Raw genomic sequence first — 21,141 nt, 5'->3', positions numbered from 1 at the left:
AGCAAAATTGAGTGGCGCGAGCACACAATGGCAAAGCCGAATATCGAATTTTAATGGCTTGTTCATAAATTATGATACCCAATTCCTGACAAACTATTTTCTAATTATATTTATTATTATCATCATCATCATTGAAATTAATTTCTCAATTAAAAATTAATCAATCCAACCTCATATGGCACCGAATGCTATTATAATCGGAGGATCTCGTGGCATTGGATTTGCTATTGGTAAAAAATTTCTGGTAAATTTATTCCTAAATTAATAATTCGTTAAACTCTTCATTATATGTTATTGTTATGATGGAAAATAGGAAAATTCATTCAATGTAACACTTGTATCGAAAAATGAAGAAAATTTAGTCAAAAGTGCAGCAACCTTAAAAAAATATTTCCATAAACAGAATCATTCGAATGATGTTTGTATTGATTATCAGATTTGTGATGTATCCAATGAAAACAATGTCATTCGAACATGTCAAACGTTGAATGAGATGGTGAATAAAAGAAATGAACAAATTGATGTTCTAGTCAATTCGGCCGGTATAACATTAAACAAATTATTATTTTCAACGAAACTTGACGATATTTATAATGTGATAAATACAAATTTAATTAGTGCCATTCTAATCACAAAATTATTAAGCAAACAAATGGTTAGACAAAAAAATGGTTCAATCATCAATATTGGTAATTGATAGATGAAAATTTTAATGATGATTATATTCAAGTTATGATAAACATATAGGCAGTATAGTTGGTTCTCATGGAAACATTGGCCAGACTGTCTATTCCGCTTCCAAAGCTGGACTTATTGGATTCACCAAATCATTCGCTAAAGAATTGAGTGCAAAAAATGTCCGTGTCAATATGATTTCGCCAGGTAATTTAAACAAAAATTCAAATCTATATCAATAACTAATCTATTTTTTATGAAAAAGGATTCATCAATACTGATATGACTAATTTGAGTATGAAAGCTGAACAGATACAAAATTATGAAAAAATAATTCCATTGCAAAGAATTGGCTCAGCAGAAGAAGTGGCCAACGCCGTCTATTTTCTTGGTACATCATCATTTATTACGGGAACCATTATGGTCGTAGATGGTGGATTAAATTTAATGTTTTAAAAAAAAATTTAATTTGTATTTTTGTATGAATTTTAAAAATTCAATCAATCTTTATGAATTAAAAGTGGTAGTCTTATTCATTGCATATGAATTCTGTATTCTATTTCTATATACTGCATTCTCTTCGCTAGTTTTATTATGGAACAGGAAAAAATATATATAGCGCATATTTTATCCTTGGCTCATTAAAGTTAGAAATTGTCATTCATTTCATACTAATTTGTTGATTCTTTCAAATAGTGTTTACTTGACCGATTTTTGACAGACAATTCGCGTTCGAATTTTTATCTTTATCATGGATTCAAATGTTGAATATGACATACAAGTCGCATGGAATACGTTAAATTTGATTTCAAATGAATACAATTACATGTGGGATAAGCTTGATAAATTGGAACTAGTGCTGTATCAACAACAAAATGTTATTTCACAACTATTATCAGCTGTTCTTGAATCGGAAGAGAATGTTGATGAAAAAAGTGAAAAATATGAAGAATATGGTGAAGATTCATATGAAGAAATCGAGGATGAAGAAGATGAAGAAGATGTAGAAGACGATGAAGAGTTTGAAGAAGCTCATGTCGACGAATCGAACGACAATATCAATGATGATAATGTAAGAGAAGAAAATGAAGAAGATTTTGATGATCTAGATGGAATAAAAGAATCGATCGAAATTCTAGATGAAGAATTGCATATCAATAACGAAAAGAATGAGATTAAATATGATCGAAGTGAAGAGCATGTTTATGATAAAGTCGTTGTCCCTGAAGAAGAGCCAGATGAAGAACAGAATTTAATTTTCACCTCAGATGATTATGTACAATTTCGTGATGATTCCAGTCCGATCATTACACAAAATGATTTTGAAAATCTGAATCAAATCAACACATATTTTGATTATCAGAATCAGATTTCAGCCAAAACTACCAATCAAGAATCAAACAAAACAGTGGAATCTGTGGAATCACGTAGGCCTAGCCTGGTGACAAACATTTTTCCCGAAAAAATTCAGCGAATTGATTCTGAATCACGACGAACAAGTCTGGCGACAAATATTTTTCCCAACACGACTGAAGAGTCTGATCCCGTACGATTACGTAAATCAAGTTTGGTAACAAATATTTTTCCCGATCCTATTGTTCAATCAAAATCTTCAGATTTGAATGTTCAGGAAGAAAATTTCAATAATTCTCGATTACAGCCCAATGACAACGATAATCGAAAATTGAAAGCTAATGATGAGAATGATTATTTATCTGTCAAAAAAGATTACGAACATCGACCATCATTGGTTAAAGAAGCAACAATTTATTTAGATTCTTTTGATAACAAAGAATTTATTGAGGAAGAAAAAATGACCGAAGATATCGTAGAACAAAAAGTGAAAAAATTGGATCCTATACAAACAGAAGAAAAGAAATCGATCACTACACATATTGTGCCACAGTCTCAAAATATCGCTGTAAAAATGCAAAACGATATTCCAACTGCCAGAACTATGAAGCCAGATGTTGTGATAGAAAGCAATATACTAACATCCATAACGAATTCGGTTTTCCAAGGTTATCAAAATGTATTCAATAGATCAATTTTCAAAAAAGAATCACCATCACCACAACAATCACCAATTCATAAAATACAACCAAATGATAATATCAAAAGTTCGATAAAAAATATTTTTGGTGGTTTCAAATCATTGCAAGAATCAATGAGTGTCGGAAATAAAGATGATAAAGTCATGGTAAAAAATCATCAATTTTCATTACCAGAATTTGAAACTCCGAATACAATCGTTGATCGAAAAACTAATGAACTAGGGCCAAAATTAGAACCAAAAACTGAAGAAGCTATCGGTGAAAGAAAAATGAGTGGTAAAATTTTAAAATTAACCAGCCGTGCTCAAACAATGCAAGAGGCAAATACAATGATGGATACATTAATTGTTGAACCAACAGTAAAAAACAATGATCATAGCCGAAACAAATTGGAAAAAAGATATTCAGATGAATCGAATACTATTGCCATGATAATTGATGATACTGAGAATTTTGAAAAAAATTATTCAAATCAAATCGAACAAGCACAAGATGAACAAATTAAATCAATTGATGATTCACCATCAATTATAGAACAAAAGGAAATTTCTAATGAAGAAAAATATCAACAACCGTTTCAAACATTGGATGTAAATGTGGATGACCAATCCAAAAGTTCTAGCCGTCGTGTAAGCTTTGAACCATCGATTACTGATCATGAATCAAGTCCAACTAGAGAAACGAGAAAATCGTTTTCAGTTTCATTGGATGAATCTGAATCAGAACAAATGATACACGAAAATCAGGATATTTTATCCGATATTAATCAAAGTCGAAAAAATAAAAGAAGCCGAACAAAATGGATCGCAGCAGTGGTAAGTGTTATGTCAATTTTTTTTTTAAATCAACAAATGCGATTTATTATTTTTTTAATTCAACAAAAGAGTGGTGCTCGACAAGGAAGTGTAGATTCATGTAAAAATTTATGGATGAAGGAGAGGTTCGTTTTATTGTATGAAAAAAAAATTATTGGACGGAAATATGAACGTAATGATTGTCTGTTTGTTTTTAATCACAATTTTTCAGCAGCAATCCATTTTTCAGTGCCATAGATGCAACGCCAGATATAAATCCAAGAAAAAAGTCAATACCTTTGGTCAGCGAATTAGTATTGAAAGTGAGCTATAGGATTTTATGTTTTAAATTGATTAATGACATTCTTTTTATATCATTTAGACTATGGAAGCGACCAAAAGAAATTCTGGATTGAGTTCTATGATACCAAGGACCATTGTAAATGATGAAGAATTGGTAGGATTTTTTGTTTCAAACCATTATTCATTTTTATAATTGTAAAAATTTATTTTATTACAGAAAATGCATGTCTACAAAAAGACATTGCAAGCGTTGATTTATCCGATTTCCAGTACGACACCACATAATTTTCATTTATGGACTGCAACAAGTCCTACTTATTGCTATGAATGCGAAGGCTTATTATGGGGTATTGCACGTCAAGGTAAAAAAACAAATAATGAATTGTAGCGAATATTATAAACAATAATGATAATTCTTGATGATTGTGTGTGATGATGATTCTGAATAATATTTCATATTATTTGTTTGTTTTTTTTCGTCAAGGACTTCGTTGTTCTGAATGTGGAGTCAAATGTCATGAAAAATGTAAAGATTTACTTAATGCTGATTGTTTACAAAGTAAGTGGATAAAAGTAAAAACATTATGTTAATCATATCAAATTTGCTAATTCAAGGAGCGGCTGAAAAGAGTAAAAAACATGGTGCCGATGATAAAACTGATCATATAATCAGTGCAATGCGGGAAAGAATGACGACCAGAGAGCGACAATGTCCAGACGTTTTTGAATTGATAAGGTCTGTCCATTTATAAGATTTCAATTGAATATTTTTTATTTTGGTCGACTTAGATGCGTATTCAATATTGATAATAAACACCATGTTGGACATATGATGGCAGCCAAACAAAGTGTATTGGATGGGACATCAAAATGGTCAGCAAAAATTGCAATCACAGGTTTGATCGACATTGAATCCGACCAATAAACTGAATTTTTTTTCATTATTTTTTCCAGTAATTTGCGCTCAAGGATTGATTGCAAAAGATAAAAGTGGAACTAGCGATCCGTATGTAACGGTACAAGTTGGCAAGACAAAGAAACGAACCCGTACGATCACACAAGACTTGAATCCGGTTTGGAATGAAAAATTTTTTTTCGAATGTCATAATTCATCCGAACGAATGAAAGTCCGCGTTTGGGATGAAGATAATGATCTTAAATCAAAATTAAGACAGAAATTAACCAGGGAATCAGACGATTTTCTTGGACAGACATTGATAGATGTTCGAACATTAAGTGGTGAAATGGATGTTTGGTATAACTTGGAAAAAAGAACTGATAAATCAGCTGTTTCCGGCGCAGTTCGTCTGCATATTAATGTCGAAATAAAAGGAGAAGAAAAAGTTGCTTCATATCATATTCAATATACTTGCCTGCATGAGGTAAAATTTTAATTGATTGAAGAAAAAAAAGAAATTCAAATCAATATTATTTGCAGAATACATTCATGCATTTATCCGAAAAAAATAACGGAATCATTGTTCTTCCGAAACAAAAAGGCGTAAGTGCATAATTATATTTATTATGATTGGTTAATTTAATTTCATTTCAAATTCTGGTACAGGAAGATTGTTGGAAAATATTCTATGAGCCACCAGCACAGGATATCGTGTACGAATTCGCTATGCGTTATGGAATTGAACCAATTTATCAAGCGATGACACATTTTCATTGTCTTTCGACAAAATATATGTTTCCAGGTGTTCCAGACGTAATGAGCACACTGTTGGCCAATATCAATGCATTTTATGCCCATACTTCAGGTTCGACAGCCGTTTCTGCAAGTGATCAGTTTGCTGCAACTAATTTCGGGGTAAGTTATAAAATAATTTTAGTTTTCTCAATCTTTTTGATTTTATAATAATAATTAGAAAGAAAAATTTATAAAATTATTGGATCAATTACACAATTCTTTGAGGATTGATTTGTCCATGTATCGGGTATGTAACTAATGACAATGATGATAAAGATTAACAATGAGTAAATCTGATAATAAACAGAATAATTTTCAATCGTCATCACCTTCAAAACTTCAAGATCTCAAATCAACAATAGATTTATTGACAAGTATAACGTTTTTTCGGATGAAAGTCTTGGAATTGGCAAGTCCACCTCGTGCTAGTACCGTAGTGAAAGATTGTGCAAAAGCGTGTATTAGATCAACATATCAATTCTTGTTCGATAATTGCTATGAGCTATTTGCCAGAGAATTTCAGCAAAATGATCAGGAAAAGAAAAAATTAGAAGACGAAAGTGAAAAAGGACCAAGTTTATACAATCTAGATTTTTGGACCAGATTAATAACATTGATTGTATCGGTTATTGAAGAAGATACAAATATTTACACACCTATTTTGAACCAGTTCCCACAGGAACTAAATCTCGGTCATCTTAGCATTGAAACAATGTGGAGTCTGTTTTCTATCGATATCAAATATGCTTTGGAAGAACATGAACAACGACGTTTTTGCAATAGTCTTGTTTATATGAATTTTCATTTCAAGATAAAATGGTTTTACAATACCTACTGTAAACAAGTGACAAGTTTTAAAGATGTCATTCCTGAATATCCAATGTGAGTATCTTATGTATTGTTATGTAATCATTTAATAAAAGTGGTTATTATTTATTTTCAGCTGGTTTGAACCATTTGTCATGCAATGGCTCAACGAAAATGATGATTCTTCAATGGAATATTTGAAAAATGCCTTCCAAAAAGATGCTGATGATGAGGTTTGTTGATACTTATAATTTAAAATTCTATATTACTAAATTTTCATCTTTGTGAATTTTAGTTTCAACAAAGTTCTGCTCATTCATTATTCTCAAATTCAGTAGTCGATCTATTCACTCATCTAACACAATCATTTGATGTTATTAATAAACTAGAATGTCCAGATCCAGAAGTGGTTAAACGTTATATGAAAAGATTTGCTAAAACCATCGTAAAAGTATTGATTGGTTATAATGATGTATTGAAAAAAGAATTTCCCAAATATGTTGAACAAGATAAAAAAGCTTGCATTCTCATGAACAATATTCAACAATTGAGGATACAATTGGAAAAATTATTTGAATCAATGGGAGGAGAAAAGGTAACATTTTACATTGAAAAAATCCGCAGTTTATTTTAATTTGTGTTCAATTTCAGCTTGAACAAGACACTGCCAGTATCTTGACGCAACTTCAACAGACGCTCAATTCTGCCTTAGATGAATTAAGTGGAATTTTTTCAAAAAGTTTAGAAAATAACATTAAACAAAGTGTTCAAGAAATGGGCGTTCTTTTGTTTCAAGTAAAAAACACTAATGCAGCTCAATCAAAACAAGGCGTCAAAAATGCGGCAGAAATATCACAATGTGCCGATCAAATATTGCATCCATTAATGGATTTACTGGACAAAAAATTGACAACATATGCTGAATATTGTGAACGAACGGTTTTAAAAAGAGTTCTGAAACAATTATGGCGAATTGTTATCATAGCGATTGAAAAACGAATTGTACTTCCACCCAGTGAAAAAAGCCATTTGTTACCTACACTTCCGAACACAAAGATTGAAGATGTTTCTAGATTATTAAAAAACAGTAAACTACCATCATTGAATGTCATCGAGGTAATATATCTTGTCAATGGCAATATTGATTATCATAATGAAATATTTTTTATCCTAGAATATGCAAAGCGCAAAAAGTTTATCTCCAAAACATTGTTCAATTCTAGAAGAATCATTGGAAACGATAAAACTATATTTCCATGCAAATGGAAATGGTTTGAAGAAATCTTACTTGGAAAAAAGTTCAGAATTACAGTCATTGAAATATGCCTTATCACTTTATACACAAACTACTGATTCGTTGATCAAAACTTTTATAGCTACACAGAGTTCACAAGATTTGGCTACACAAGAGGATGGACCAGTCGGTGAAATATCGATTCAAATTGATCTATTCACACATCCAGGAACTGGAGAGCACAAAGTTACGGTTAAAAGTAGGTTTATTATTTGACTCTTTCAATCATGAGATGATATGGAATATTTTTCTATCTCGATTAAAGTCATAGCATGTAATGAGCTCAAATGGCCACTCAATACGATGTTCAAGCCATTCGTTGAAATTAGTATGATTGGACCCAATTTAAGTGACAAAAAAAGAAGATATGCCACCAAATCCAAACATAATAATTGGTCTCCGGCTTATAATGAAATATTCTATTTGTAAGTGATTAATGACTTTCTTTTATCGTATTGTCTAAAAATTCCATCATTCTTTTTTTTCATTTAGTTTGGTCAGTAATGAAAATCAAGTTTCTGGCTTTGAATTACAATTCGTTGTAAAAGATTATTGTTTTGCAAGAGAAGATCGTTTGGTTGGCATCGCTGTGATACAATTGAAAGATATTATTGATCAAGGAAGTTGTTCTTGTTGGCTACCATTAGCCAAAAGAATTCATCTGGATGAAACTGGCTGGACAATATTAAGAATTCTATCACAACGAACTAATGATGAGGTAGCAAAAGAATTTGTTAAACTTAAATCAGAATCACGTAATGATGTGAATATTATACAAAATTGATTATTGGTTAATGATTATACAAATACAAAATTTATGTACACAATTTGTTTTTCTCAATATTAGTGACATTAACATTAATTGGTAATAATAATAATAATAATATTAGATATTAGATATATATTTGTAAAAGCAAATATAATTCTTGATTGATTTGATTAATAATTATTATCACTTGAACAAAAAATTGTATATCACATTGTGTTATCTTCTAATAACATGTATATAATGAATTCTTCATGAAATGAATAAAGTGATTAGATTTTCGGTGGGGATTCCAGCATTTCATGTTTTCGATTTTTTTTTCATTATCAGATTCAATATTTTCATTTTTCATTTTCGTTACAATGGGAAGAGCAATGTTCTTTAACAACGACATGAACATGTTGGAATGATCGGCATTCAAATTTTTAAAATTTATCACCGATAATAGATCAAATCTAAGTTTATCTGTTTTAAACAAATTCGATATCATATCTTGCATATTATAATTGTTACTGACAGTGGAAGTCTGAGTTGAATCATTTTCATCCTCATTATTCGAATTGGATCCATTAACTGAAACAATCTCCTCGTCATGATGAATATCTAATTTGACTTTCATGTTTGGATTTTCTTCCATTGCGTTAAACAAAATTTTAGCATCTTCTGAATAGAGAAAAACGGAATGAATTTTAACGTCATTTATTCCATCACCGGACATTGAAAACATTGGCAAATTTTTTGAACTGCTATTTTCAACATTATCCACCACAATCATACCGATGGCTCCAAGATTTTGAATATTTCGAGCTTTTTCTACAAACATACAATTGCCTCTTTGAACTAATACGATTTGATTTTTAATATCGGTAGTAATTTCGTCAATATTGCAGCCATCAAATGGATTCAATTTGATAATCGTTCCTTCGATGTGGCTTTTATCGGAATTGAAATCGTAACCAAATTGAGCTGGTCCAGCCAATAATGAAACTTTGATGGTCTTGGAAAGAATGAACGAAACTGTACGCAATCGTTGTTCATATTGCCGCTGTTGTTGTGATAGTGAGATCATTTCTTGCATAAAATGAACACCTTCTTCAGCTGCTTCTAATGATTGAGCCATTGTAGAATCATGAATCAATTTAACGCGACCATCTTTCAGTATTATCACATTAATGCCCAATTGTTTTACAAGATCTATGTGATCACTTTTTGATGCTGAAAATTGTGCGGCTCGTATTCTTGGTGGACGGGAAATTTTAGTTTTCGATGAACGTGGATCACGATTCGAGACTAAATCTCGTACTTGCATTCGTAATATTTTAAAATAACTTAAATTGTCCATATTGTTGTCGTAAAGATTGCTTTTTCGCAATGATTCCTTTGTTGTAGGACAATTGTAATCAGAATCAGAAAATAGATAATTTTTACGTGAAAATTTGGAAAAACTTTTATAAGTATTGTTCGCATAGGCCAATGAAAGTGGTAGAAAATGTGCTTCCGTTGTGAACACATAATCATCCAAATTAAATTCTATATGGAGAAATTGTGAAAATTAATATTGTATATAGACAATTCATTAATAATTGTTTACCAATTTCATGTTTTTCACTAAACAATAAATATAAATATTTGAGTGTTTCAGCCAGAAAAAAAGAATCCATTCGATCTTCCTTTTTTTTAGTCCGTACGTCGTTCACAGCCGCATAGCCACAATGGACACGAGTATAATTTTGCAAGTTTTTCAATACATCTTTTCCAACATCCAAATAATGATTGTCTCTAGTAGCTAAATAGAGAAAATAAGTACTTTCAATAAATTCAGGTCGTAATGGATGATGAGGCCAATGAATATTGAAATCCATTGTGAATGCTTCAGGAAGAAAACTATGTTTTTGAGTAATTTGATATAAAATTTCATGTGTTTCAATTGCCGGTTTTAGATCTCCTTTTAGCACTTGTAATCCAGGCCAAAAGGCTAATAAAGAATCCATGAAATTCTTTGCTTGATTATGTGGTCGATGCATATGAACATCGATAAGAAAAGGTCCATTACTAATATATTTCATAATGCTAGCATAGTGGCGATTAAAACGATCTAAATATTTTTCATCTCCTAGCAAAATGTATGTTTTAAGACAATATTCATAGTAAGAATCGATGCCTGCTCCTACGCCAGATTCTTTACGAATCCAATCTCCAGTATCAATATTAATAATGTTTCCGACCAGATCTGATTGACGATGTCGTTGACTCCAAAGATAATCCATTGCTTTTCGTGCTTTTATCTGTTATGAATTATATTGAAAATTGTGAATGGAATTAAGATAAATACGCATCATATACCTCAAAAATAGAATCGCCAGTCAATCGGCTTAGTGCTGCGAATTCTAAAATCATTGATCCAGCACAAGCTGTACAAGTCTCTTTGAGAGGACCAATTTTGAAAGAATTCATCCCATATTTAAGATTGACCTAGAAAATATTTCACAGATTTATATTTTAAAATTGTTATACAATAGTTATAATAAAATTTACTCTAGGATGAGGGATTCCTGTAGTTGAATTGAAGGCAGCTATTAGTCTGTGGCCAATATCCTTAGCCATTGATAATAATTGATTATCATACCATCCGAGAAGATGGTGTTTCTTTTGAATATCTTGAGCAAGAACATGGGCTGATAGTAATCCACCTAATACACGGATATTCGTTTCAAAAACTGAAACAACAATATCGGAATCAAAAGTTACATCATTGATCACCAGACTTATGGCTTTTTCAAACTCCGAATAATTTCCCATTATCTGTAATAATTATAATTTTTAAATTTAACTAGAATGAAATTTTATTCAATTACCGCTAGAGTGTCTAATGTGTCGATCAATGTAAGAGAAAAATTTCCTAAGGCATCATCAACATCTCCACGAGAGATTTCAACACCACGAAAACGTCCCTTACAGGACAAAGGCATCAATTCATCGGCTGGATAAGCATAATTCATATAAGAATCATATGAATGTGTAAACATTTCACGAACTTCATTTCTACAAATCGACAAAGCTTATATTAGTAAAATTCTGTGAAAAAAAACAAAGTTTTTTATTTACCTTAAAGTGATTCTTTCTCTCTCCGACATACATATTATAGAGGAGAAAAATGAAAGAATTATTGATGATAATAATTGAGTGGATAAAAGATTCATTTTTTTAAAAAAAATGTGATCAGGATAAAAAAAAGAATCTTAATATGATAAAATAATAATGATATTGATTGAAAAAAAATTCAATTCTAGATTATCACCATCATGACAAAGATGAATTCACATCAGCAAAAAAAAAAAAAAATAAAATAAAATAAATCTGTATCCAATCCAAGTATATTATTTACACTCACGATCTAATATGTGTTAGTGTGTGGGTGTGTCCACAATTACGCTCTCTATGAGACTCTATTATCTTTGGAATTTTTTTATTTATATTGCTGCTCTAATCAATTTATATATAAATCGGCATTTATTTGCTACAGATTTTTTTTCAGATTCATCAATCACGATAATCATATTTTGTGCACGAAAAAAAGAAAAAATGTACGATTCAAACACTCAAATACGAGTTGAAAGATATAAAAAAACTAGTAAGTAATAGAGTAATTTATTTATTTATTAACAATTTATTGTATTAATTGTTACCACCATTGAAAACAGTTGCAAACTATGATAGCATTCGGTTTAAACCATATAGAATTGCTTTAAAATTAAAATTTTTACAAAAAGAATCTAAATGTAAGTGTTAATTTAAAAAAAAAATCATATTTATTCAAACTTAATTTAATTTAATTTTTCAGTTTATCTAATCGATCTATACAATACAATCGAGGCATTCCGTGAATTCGGTCTGAATAGCTATTCATCAGATTTTAATGCAGTTATTTCACATGATAAAATTCATTCAATTTTATATTCAATTTTTCATCATTTAAGTCGTCGATCATCATCTTCAAAAGATGTTGATATTGATTATTCAGTTGTCCTTATCTATAATTGGCTATTGGAAATGTTTAACGAGTAATGAATTTTTTTTCCTTTGTAATTATATATTTTCATTAATTACAAATCATGATTTATCCTATATATATAGTGCATCCGATGGTTATATTAATGTTCTGGCCTTCAAAATAGCATTAACATTATTGTGTTCATCTCTTCTTTCCAACAAATTGAAATATTTTTTCACATTGTTGGCTAATGAAAATGGATTTCTTGATGAATTCAGTTTTACCAAATTTATGCAATATTTAAATGATATTTGCAATTATTTTGAAAATGAATATAGCAATTTCGATGAAATCTATGTCCAAGAATCCATATTCAATTTTACCGTATTGATTGATTTGAAACATTTCATTGAAACCCTGACAAATTTTGACAATCAAAATGATTTAATTTCCTGGATAATCGTTTATCATCGATTGTTTGATTCGGAAAATGTTGTCCATAATATTACATGCGATTCTTGCCATAAAAATCCGTTGGTAGGCTTCCGTTATAAATGTAAAATCTGTCACAATTATAATCAATGTCAAGATTGTTTTTGGACTGGTAAGAGCACAAAAAATCACGATCCAGATTTCCATCCATGTAAAGAATATTTGTTTGATAAGACACGCAAACATTTACGTCAATCATTTCGAAGATCTTTTCGCAAACTTATTCCCAAACATCAACAACAACCAGAAGAAAATGAATCTGCTTTTAATCTACAAAACAATGATAAATTGATTATTAAAAAATTGAATTTGTCAAATATCATTTCACCTCAAGTTTATCATAAAAACAAAACTGCCCCTACTGCTAATAATGAATTCAAACTGGAAGATTTATGTTCCAATTATTCAGAAGTGCAAATCGATGGAAACAAAACTGAAAACGAACATTTACTTATTGAACATTATCTGAACATTCTGAGAGATGAACCAGCATCAAATAAAAATGGTACGACATTCACTTGTATTGATAGTGAAAGCTATGAAAAAATTATCACAGAATTGGAACAAAAAAATCGACAATTAATGTTAAACATTTCGGAACTAAGCTCATCAAAAAAATCGCAAGAGCAAAATCGAAATTTTGTTGCTGATTTCATCTCGAACAATAAGGATTGTGATGAAAATTTTTTTGCTGAACTTTCATCACTACGGCAGAAAAAAACCGATCTTGAAACATATTTGACCTGTCTTCAAGATCGACGAAAAAATCTCATGTTTCAATTAGATGATTTGATGAAAGAACTAAAAATGTGTGATTCAAACACGACAACCGGTCATAAATTTTGAAATAAAATTTTATTAAAAATTATTATTTCTCATCATAAATTGCTTTAGTTTGCCTTTATCTGATTCATTGGATTTTCCGGAGATTTAATGAATTCTTTTCTTAACATTTCTTTCAGTTGTGATAATCGCAACGAAGGATTCTCTTGTTTAATGCGAGCCAAATGTTTTTCCTCATATGCGGCCCAAGCAGCTTTCATTCGTCGTTCCGGATGACGATCAATTTCTGCTTCATTATTACTATAATAAGAAAAATATCATGATTAGAAATCTCTAGTTGAAATTATTATTTATAATAAACCTTAAAATTGTGATGGCTTCATCGATGTTTCGGGCTTCATCACCTTCGATTTGTAATCGATTAATATTTTCTTCTAATGGAACCTCAAGATGTGTTGGTTCTTTATTACGTTCTTTGGATTCACTATCAGCTTCTTTTTGTTTCTTATTATCGACAAACATTTGTATTTGCGATCTTGTCACTTTACTCGCATTATCCTTAGTCTTGGCCGATGTGTTTGGAATATTTTTCATTTCTTCTTCATATGCGGCACGATTCTGTGCTTTACGTTGAGCTTGTTCATGTTTTTTGGATTCACGTTGTTGATGTCGCTCAAGTTTTCGATTAATCAATTTATCATCATCACGCCAATATTCATCTTCTTTTTGTTTTTGAATCTGTTCTTCTTTAGCTTTTTTTGCTGATTCTTTACGAATTTTTGCTTCCACAGCTTTGGTATTTACACCGAGTTTTTTGGGCATTTTTTTTATTCACTCGTTATTCATTCAATAATTCATTTGAAAAAAATTTAATAACAAACACATCATCATTGATGAATGGGGAAAAAAAATTAAATCAAAAACTTTTTTTAAAGAATTTTATATCGAATACTGATGATGTGAATGGAAAAACGATAATCGAAACAATCAATATTGATGTCAACAATATTATTATTTTGTACGACCAACCACAATGTACGTATTCATCAAGACTTTTAAATCCTAAAAAAAAATTACCCGATTATAACAAAAATAAAATTGACTTTTTTATTTTAATCAAATTATATTTTAGTGGGAGAAAAAAAAACTACAAATGCATTTCATTAAATGTGGCTGTACAACAATGTTTAAATTACAATAAAAAAAAATGATGCAGAAATACATTTGGTCAAATGTAAAATATATGTCGATATAAATTGATTGGTTTGAAAATGGACAAAAATATAACGATGATGAAAGATATGTTAATGATATAAATTAAAAAAAAAATGAATACTGAAACAATGACGGTCATCATACATCATCATAAATGTTCGATAATAACAAAATTATCATCTGACGATGAATATGTCGATCGAGTATTATTAGTATTATTGTTTTCATTATTATTATTATTGCTCATGAATATATTTGTAATTGATGTCGATGATGAGGATGGTACTGATGATGAACCGGTATTGATAATAATTGTTGTCGTATTGTTTGTCATTGTTGCTGTTGTTGTGTTGTTGTCGTTGATTTTATATTTGAAATAATTTCATAATTAGGATCCGATTGATCATCACCTTGATCGATTAATTCATCATTATGATAATTATTCTGTATAGTTTCATAACCATTCTCCATTGCTGTTGAAACAATTTCATATGCAGGATCATTGGCAATTGCTTCATAACCATAATCAATTTGATCCTGATGATCATCACTAATAATATTTTGATTGATTTCTTTGTATACTGTTTCATATCCTGGATCTCTTTCATCACTTATTGTGATTTGTGCTGATGGTGTTGACATCGTGGTAGTCGATGTTGCACCAATGAATATGATTGTATTTCGTTGTTGAACTTTTGTTTGATCTTTATTCAATGGTGGAGGTAATGGTGGTGGTGGTGAATACCGTTGTAACGATTTATTTGCCGATGATGTCTCTTTTTTTGGTTTCATTACTTTTGTATAGAGATTGTCAAAAACATCGGCTCCAGTTATCGATGTACTAACAGGATTTAAATCATTATTACCAAGTTTTTTACTCTTTTTATCGACAAATGCATATAAAGGCAAATTGTTTGCTGAATCATTGATCATCATGCTAATTTCGTTAGGTTTTTGTTGTGTCTGTTGTTGATGATATGATGATGACGTTGAAGGCTGACAATTATTTTGAGCAATCGATGATGCTGATATTAATGGTGGTTCACTAATTTTTGAATAAGTAGCTGAACCACCTCCATTGATTTCTTCATAGAATGATGACAATCTCTCTGAATCATCTTCAACTTCATTATAGTGATGTTCAACATTATTATTATTTTCTCTTTCAGCCAATACTTTAGCTAATGGTTCTCGAACAGAAATGGTATTGTATGAAATTTCCCGTTTCGGTTCGATTTGATTATTCAACATTTCAACAACAGATTCAACAACAACATTTTCAGACCTAATCATTCGTTCGGATGGTGAAATAGGATGCTCATAACTATCATTATCAGGATCAACTAACTGATGATGATGTTGATGGGAATGATTAGGTGATGGATATGGATTGGCATTCTGTACAATTACACTCGGATCGGAATAATCATCGGTATCATTTTCTGTTGAAGAATCGGTTATCAGATTTCGAATACGTGCGTAAGCATGATTTTGAATATTATCTTCATTTTTATTATCAATGGTGATATTATTATTATCTGCTGATGTATAAACTGGATCAGCATCAGCATTGATTTCAATGACGGAAGAATTAGCTGACAGAACTGATGGCTGTATGTGATCGTTATCCGATTTAGTTGTCTGTGGAATGTCTGGTAAGGCGCGATTTAATGATATATGTTTCACTATGCTTATCATATCATCTTGATTAGTGATTACACGAGTTGTAGATGTCAAATCCTGATTATTTCGACCATTTTGATCAACTATTTGGTCATCATTTTCAGCAAGAAATTCATGTGATAAGATGAAACTTTTATGTTTATTGAAACGTTTTGATTTAGGATTACAAACACAACAAATTATGATAAATATCAACGATATTAACAATGAAGATGTATACACAACCAACGTCCAAAAATAGCTGCCAATTTCGATTGTAATCATCGTAATTAATCGATATTTAGAATTTTAATTTTCACTTGATTTAATTCGATCGATTCTCAGTGACGATAGAATCAAAATCGGATCGATAAGAATTCCTTGAGAACAACATATTCGCGACAAAGTATATAATCATCTCGAGTGAATATAACCAGATTTAATCATCATGAATATTATTTTGATTATTTTTTTAAACATGATTTATTGAAGAAATTCGAATTACTTTTCGAAAATTGAAACATAAATTATTGGGATGGTCGTTATAACTGTTGATGTTTACAGTTAAAATGCTAATTTTTTTTTCGTACATAAATATCCACAAGATGATTTTAGTGGAACAATTTCATAATAACGTCACAACTAAAATTGGCTCACAAAATAACTTTACAATGACATCTATCGTCGATTAATGGAAAAAATTTTTATACATCGATTATTTGAGCGAAATATAAAACAATCGATGTTTTTTTTCCATCCTTGAGAAGATTCGAGTGAGACTAAGGCTGAAATTTTTTCATTTATGGTTTTATGAAGTAAAAAAAAATTGCAAAACGCACATTTAATCCCCGTTGGAACAATTGAATTTTCTATTGGACAAAATAAATAAATAAAACTTTCGATTTTTTATATATTAATTTAACTCTTTATAAAGTCGCTTCGATTACCGAAAATACAAGAAAAAACACTATGGAAGCCAGCAGTGAAATTATTGATGAATTAAAAGTAAGAAAAAATTGTATTATTATTCACTGTCTTATCATTCGTTTTCAAATACAGGCCAGCGTTACTGCAAAACTCAAGGAACTTGATCCGGACAATACTGAATTGGGTAAATTTTTCCATTCAATTTTTATGTTTGTTTTCCTTTCTAATTTTGTTATTGTTCCACGTGTAGGGAGTTCATTGATTGATTATATCATCGTTATGGTGATCAACCAAAAAAACAAATATGAAATGAAGCATAATCTTGCCTTGTTTTTGGGAAAAATTTCCGATGATTTTGTCAACTGGTTATTTGAACATCTATCAAAGTTAAAACAATCGAATCATGATTCTAGTATTGATCTGAATATTGATAAACAGAAAAAAAGGGATTCAAAGAGTAAAAATAGTAACAAAGAATTGGGCAAAAAAGGAAACAAAGAAGATAAGAATGAATCGAAAGAAAATGATCATAAATCAAGTGAAATGGATAGCAAGAAAGCGAACGTGAAAAGTGAAACGAATAAAAGGAAAATAGCTAATAAAATAGATGCTGATGAAGCATCGAAACGAATACCGAAGAAAAAATTAAAATCTGCTGTTGTCAATCTTGTTAACAATGAAGAAAACCAAGAGAATGATGAGAATGAGAATCAAAAATCTCGTCCCGCATTACGTAAACGTGCTGTGTCTAATAATATCATCAAAAGTAATTCGGAAAAATATCCACCCAATAACAAGGAACAACGTTCAATTTCGGAAGATGAAATTGATGATTCAATATTGAAAGAAAATAAAAAATCCATTTCATATGAAACTGTTGTTACAAAGCCAACCCTCATTGATAACAATAAAGAAATGCAGACAAAATTCTTTGTAACATTAGATGGTGTGAAAAATATGTTCAAAGGTAAGAAGAATGAATCAGTATGGAATTTCATTTAAACATTCTAACAATTTTTTTTCCCATCACAAAAACAGTAGATGATGATCTCTTTTTGATGGATGAAGAACTTGATCCTGAACTTATGAATGAAGATCTTCCGAATATCGATCAATTATCAATGAACAAAAAAGAAAAATTTTCCGTTGCAGATATTGGTTCGAATAAATTCGAACGTTGTCGGTATTGGCCATCCTGTATGAATGGTAATAAATGTGATTACCATCATCCATTCATCAAATGCAAGTAAGGCTATTATAAATTATTCTAATTTGATTTGAACAATAATCATGAATCAAATGACTTTTTTTTTACTTTCAAGTATGTTTCCTCAATGTCGTTTTGGTGACAAATGTCTTTACATACATCCGATATGCAAATATGATTCCGTTTGTTCTCGGAAAGATTGCCCATTTTTCCATACGTTTACAGCTAACATTAAACGCTGCCAATTGATGATGAACCCGAATAATAATAATGTTACATGTAAATATTTTCCAAAATGTGCAAATCCAAATTGTGAATTTATTCATCCAAAGGTAACATACATACTATCTCATTGAATGTGAAAAAGTTATATTTAATAAATTTAATTATCAGATTGTTTGCCATTATGGATCAGCTTGTAAAACATTCAATTGTTCATATGTTCATCCTGATCATCAGAATCATATACCTCACCCATCACAATTCAAATGGTCTTCATCGAATGGCAGAAATGACAATAACAGTAATATACTTACAAATAAACAAAGACAAAGAAAACAAATTGAAATTTCAAGCCGACCATTTGGATGTTGATTATTTTTAGAAAAAAAGAAAAAAAAATCTATTTTTCTACATATAATATGAACATATTCTGTGTCTATATTATATTTCATAATGATGATGAAATAAAATTAAATCCTAATTTTAATTTTCACCTAATTATTGTTGTAAATTGCAAGTAAAAAAAAATTGGAGCAAAATGAACATTTTTTTGTTTTGCTTTTGATTTTGTTTTGATTTTTTTGTTTGTTATTACATTTATTCTCACTAAATTTTTTCTTTTGATGTTCCAATTTTTTTTTCACTCGTTAATTACTCAACACACTTCACGATTCAATGTGACAACAAAAATTTCTTTTTTTTCCATTATAGATTTAGAAAAATTTATTCGACATTTTTTTTTTTTGAATATAATGAAAATAGTGAGAAGAAAACGCCCAGATTAGAAAAAGAAACTGGGCGAAAGAAAAATTGTGGAATAGAGAAAAAAAAATTGAATTCATTAAGCTCCATTCATTAACGTTCGAATTCGGATATTATGTATGAATGAATTATTATTATTTCTATTTTGACAGACTATAGACAGGATTATTCCAAATTTTTTTTTTACATTAATGTCTATCATCGACCTTTTTTTCGAATTTGTTCATTTTTTTTCTTCTTCTTCATCATCATCATCATCAGCGTGATCGTCATCATCGCTATCGGTCGTTACTTATACTAATCATAATTTACCAACAACACCGTCATCATCACTAATATTTGTTCCTTTTTCTCTCTCTTTCACATTCATCCCTGAATGATCAAATGAGGTCAATGAATAAAAAAAAATTCTTTCTACCTCTCTTTTCATAGTTCTTTTTTTGTGTATAGAATAGCATTGGACAGAATCCATGACATACACTGATTCATATGACTACTCTATATATTATATATTGAATGTGGGTGTGTATGTGTATGTGAACTACAAAAAAAAAAAAATATAATGATCATAAAATCAAGCAAAGAATCGATGAAATCTTTTTTGTCGGCATGTATGTATATCGTTCATTATCCATGTGCAAACCATGTCATGATGACGTAGTTCCATGACCAAGAAACAAGAATCGCGTGGGTTATGGACGACGTCATATATGATTTGGATCGTATAATTGTATACATTCGTTCGTTTACTTCGGCGGTCCAAGGTTTATGATCCATTCATTTTTTGTCATCATCGATGTCAGCTAGTATAGTGGTGGTGGTGTTACATTTTTTTTTATTAGTCAGGGACAGGCCATCCAAATAACGGACTAAAGACGATTACGAACTATTGAAGGAATTCCGAGTTATTTGTCCGACAGGGAAATACAAGAGAAAAAAACAGATTTGTTCATCATAGTCATCGTCATCATCATAGTCCATGATCGTTGGTTCCGGACCGTTTATTCTGTTCATACATTCGGATTCATAGAATCAAGCAATTGAGCGCATTGTCAGAAACTATAGAATTGGCCAAACTATTCGCCTTATTTCTTTGAACTGAATATTTGGCCAACAAAAAAAAATAAAGAAAAATAAACAATAAATAATAGTAAAGAAAGTGGATAACACATTTTTAGGACGCTTTTTGTATATATTATTTGTGTATAAGTAAAAGTATATTCAACCTAGATAGAAAAAAAAAATTGTCATGCGTCTATAGAATTGTCAATGGATAGAATTGAAGTCATTGCCGTTAGATTTTTATTTTATCATATATTACCCGGAAATACAGACATTCTTCCACACGCACACACACACACATACACGCATACCAACATATAAATCAAAATTTACATTACAGAGAACAGAGATTCGAACGGAAGTTTAATAGATTTTGATTGTTTTTATCGATATTGCCAAGATATATGGAGAAATGATACTGTAGAATGATGA

At 30.2% G+C, this 21,141-nt stretch overlaps 7 protein-coding genes across 9 annotated transcripts; 4 read left to right on the top strand and 3 right to left on the bottom strand.

The window, feature by feature from the left end:
* Positions 1–113: 113 nt before the first annotated feature.
* Positions 114–1,216, top strand: LOC124499535 (carbonyl reductase family member 4). Its single transcript, XM_047063449.2, has 4 exons — positions 114–244; positions 314–689; positions 748–882; positions 941–1,216. The coding sequence occupies exons 1-4, from the start codon at positions 176–178 to the stop codon at positions 1,129–1,131; spliced, it is 771 nt and encodes a 256-aa protein (XP_046919405.1). The 5' UTR covers positions 114–175; the 3' UTR covers positions 1,132–1,216.
* A 127-nt stretch (positions 1,217–1,343) lies between these two features.
* On the top strand, positions 1,344–8,681 carry LOC124499518 (protein unc-13 homolog B-like). Of its 2 annotated transcripts, none has more exons than XM_047063435.2 (19): positions 1,344–3,544; positions 3,614–3,669; positions 3,759–3,846; positions 3,906–3,980; positions 4,044–4,188; positions 4,311–4,385; positions 4,442–4,562; positions 4,616–4,722; positions 4,781–5,208; positions 5,265–5,327; positions 5,391–5,639; positions 5,698–5,766; positions 5,827–6,401; positions 6,463–6,559; positions 6,622–6,921; positions 6,978–7,442; positions 7,501–7,819; positions 7,886–8,045; positions 8,113–8,681. In XM_047063435.2, exons 1-19 carry the CDS (start codon positions 1,427–1,429, stop codon positions 8,402–8,404), a joined length of 5,802 nt encoding a protein of 1,933 aa, XP_046919391.2. In that variant the 5' UTR covers positions 1,344–1,426; the 3' UTR covers positions 8,405–8,681. The 2 variants fall into 2 exon arrangements, with proteins under 2 accessions (XP_046919391.2, XP_075584852.1); XM_075728737.1 differs by having other exon boundaries at positions 1,350–3,544; positions 3,756–3,846.
* LOC124499521 (ER degradation-enhancing alpha-mannosidase-like protein 3) lies at positions 8,388–11,823 on the bottom strand. The gene is made up of 6 exons (XM_047063438.2): positions 11,492–11,823; positions 11,242–11,428; positions 10,922–11,188; positions 10,730–10,858; positions 9,978–10,671; positions 8,388–9,916 (listed from the first exon to the last, which is right to left on the bottom strand). Exons 1-6 carry the CDS (start codon positions 11,584–11,586, stop codon positions 8,613–8,615), a joined length of 2,676 nt encoding a protein of 891 aa, XP_046919394.2. The 5' UTR covers positions 11,587–11,823; the 3' UTR covers positions 8,388–8,612.
* Position 11,824: 1 nt separating this feature from the next.
* Positions 11,825–13,754, top strand: LOC124499526 (dystrobrevin alpha). The gene is made up of 4 exons (XM_047063443.2): positions 11,825–12,017; positions 12,088–12,165; positions 12,228–12,447; positions 12,521–13,754. Exons 1-4 carry the CDS (start codon positions 11,825–11,827, stop codon positions 13,713–13,715), a joined length of 1,686 nt encoding a protein of 561 aa, XP_046919399.2. The 3' UTR covers positions 13,716–13,754.
* Positions 13,706–14,678, bottom strand: LOC124499537 (coiled-coil domain-containing protein 124). The gene is made up of 2 exons (XM_047063452.2): positions 14,014–14,678; positions 13,706–13,952 (listed from the first exon to the last, which is right to left on the bottom strand). The coding sequence occupies exons 1-2, from the start codon at positions 14,472–14,474 to the stop codon at positions 13,760–13,762; spliced, it is 654 nt and encodes a 217-aa protein (XP_046919408.1). The 5' UTR covers positions 14,475–14,678; the 3' UTR covers positions 13,706–13,759.
* Positions 14,679–14,736: 58 nt separating this feature from the next.
* On the bottom strand, positions 14,737–17,217 carry LOC124498673 (uncharacterized). The gene has a single exon (XM_075728735.1). It carries the CDS (start codon positions 16,812–16,814, stop codon positions 15,198–15,200), a length of 1,617 nt encoding a protein of 538 aa, XP_075584850.1. The 5' UTR covers positions 16,815–17,217; the 3' UTR covers positions 14,737–15,197.
* A 53-nt stretch (positions 17,218–17,270) lies between these two features.
* Positions 17,271–19,383, top strand: Nab2 (Nuclear polyadenosine RNA-binding 2). 2 transcript variants are annotated; one of them, XM_075728736.1, is made up of 6 exons: positions 17,271–17,534; positions 17,589–17,640; positions 17,707–18,423; positions 18,498–18,702; positions 18,779–18,995; positions 19,057–19,383. In XM_075728736.1, exons 1-6 carry the CDS (start codon positions 17,499–17,501, stop codon positions 19,255–19,257), a joined length of 1,428 nt encoding a protein of 475 aa, XP_075584851.1. In that variant the 5' UTR covers positions 17,271–17,498; the 3' UTR covers positions 19,258–19,383. The 2 variants fall into 2 exon arrangements, with proteins under 2 accessions (XP_075584851.1, XP_046919390.2); XM_047063434.2 differs by having other exon boundaries at positions 17,273–17,534; positions 18,495–18,702.
* The last annotated feature ends 1,758 nt before the right edge of the window (positions 19,384–21,141 follow it).

This window comes from Dermatophagoides farinae, chromosome 2 (assembly GCF_024713945.1).
Source record: "Dermatophagoides farinae isolate YC_2012a chromosome 2, ASM2471394v1, whole genome shotgun sequence".
Classification (NCBI taxonomy): domain Eukaryota; kingdom Metazoa; phylum Arthropoda; class Arachnida; order Sarcoptiformes; family Pyroglyphidae; genus Dermatophagoides; species Dermatophagoides farinae.
The sequence above is the reverse complement of the archived record's forward strand: the minus strand, read 5'-3'. Positions and strand labels throughout refer to the sequence as shown.

Excerpts from the sequence above, each read along its gene's own strand:
- LOC124499526 (XM_047063443.2), top strand. The coding sequence starts at position 11,825 with ATGAGACTCTATTATCTTTGGAATTTTTTTATTTATATTGCTGCTCTA. Across the intron at positions 12,166-12,227 it reads TTTACAAAAAGAATCTAAAT|TTTATCTAATCGATCTATAC; the intron begins GTAAGTGTTAAT and ends TTAATTTTTCAG. Across the intron at positions 12,448-12,520 it reads CTATTGGAAATGTTTAACGA|TGCATCCGATGGTTATATTA; the intron begins GTAATGAATTTT and ends CTATATATATAG.
- LOC124499535 (XM_047063449.2), top strand. The coding sequence starts at position 176 with ATGGCACCGAATGCTATTATAATCGGAGGATCTCGTGGCATTGGATTT. Across the intron at positions 245-313 it reads CTATTGGTAAAAAATTTCTG|GAAAATTCATTCAATGTAAC; the intron begins GTAAATTTATTC and ends GATGGAAAATAG. Across the intron at positions 883-940 it reads TGTCAATATGATTTCGCCAG|GATTCATCAATACTGATATG; the intron begins GTAATTTAAACA and ends TTTATGAAAAAG.
- LOC124499521 (XM_047063438.2), bottom strand. The coding sequence starts at position 11,586 with ATGAATCTTTTATCCACTCAATTATTATCATCAATAATTCTTTCATTT. Across the intron at positions 11,429-11,491 it reads AGAGAAAGAATCACTTTAAG|AAATGAAGTTCGTGAAATGT; the intron begins GTAAATAAAAAA and ends GTCGATTTGTAG. Across the intron at positions 11,189-11,241 it reads ACACATTAGACACTCTAGCG|ATAATGGGAAATTATTCGGA; the intron begins GTAATTGAATAA and ends TAATTATTACAG.
- LOC124499518 (XM_075728737.1), top strand. The coding sequence starts at position 1,427 with ATGGATTCAAATGTTGAATATGACATACAAGTCGCATGGAATACGTTA. Across the intron at positions 6,402-6,462 it reads GTCATTCCTGAATATCCAAT|CTGGTTTGAACCATTTGTCA; the intron begins GTGAGTATCTTA and ends ATTTATTTTCAG. Across the intron at positions 8,046-8,112 it reads TATAATGAAATATTCTATTT|TTTGGTCAGTAATGAAAATC; the intron begins GTAAGTGATTAA and ends TTTTTCATTTAG.
- LOC124498673 (XM_075728735.1), bottom strand. The coding sequence starts at position 16,814 with ATGATTACAATCGAAATTGGCAGCTATTTTTGGACGTTGGTTGTGTAT.
- LOC124499537 (XM_047063452.2), bottom strand. The coding sequence starts at position 14,474 with ATGCCCAAAAAACTCGGTGTAAATACCAAAGCTGTGGAAGCAAAAATT. Across the intron at positions 13,953-14,013 it reads GAAGCCATCACAATTTTAAG|TAATAATGAAGCAGAAATTG; the intron begins GTTTATTATAAA and ends TTCTTATTATAG.
- Nab2 (XM_047063434.2), top strand. The coding sequence starts at position 17,499 with ATGGAAGCCAGCAGTGAAATTATTGATGAATTAAAA. Across the intron at positions 18,424-18,494 it reads TGTGAAAAATATGTTCAAAG|TAGATGATGATCTCTTTTTG; the intron begins GTAAGAAGAATG and ends TCACAAAAACAG. Across the intron at positions 18,996-19,056 it reads GTGAATTTATTCATCCAAAG|ATTGTTTGCCATTATGGATC; the intron begins GTAACATACATA and ends TTTAATTATCAG.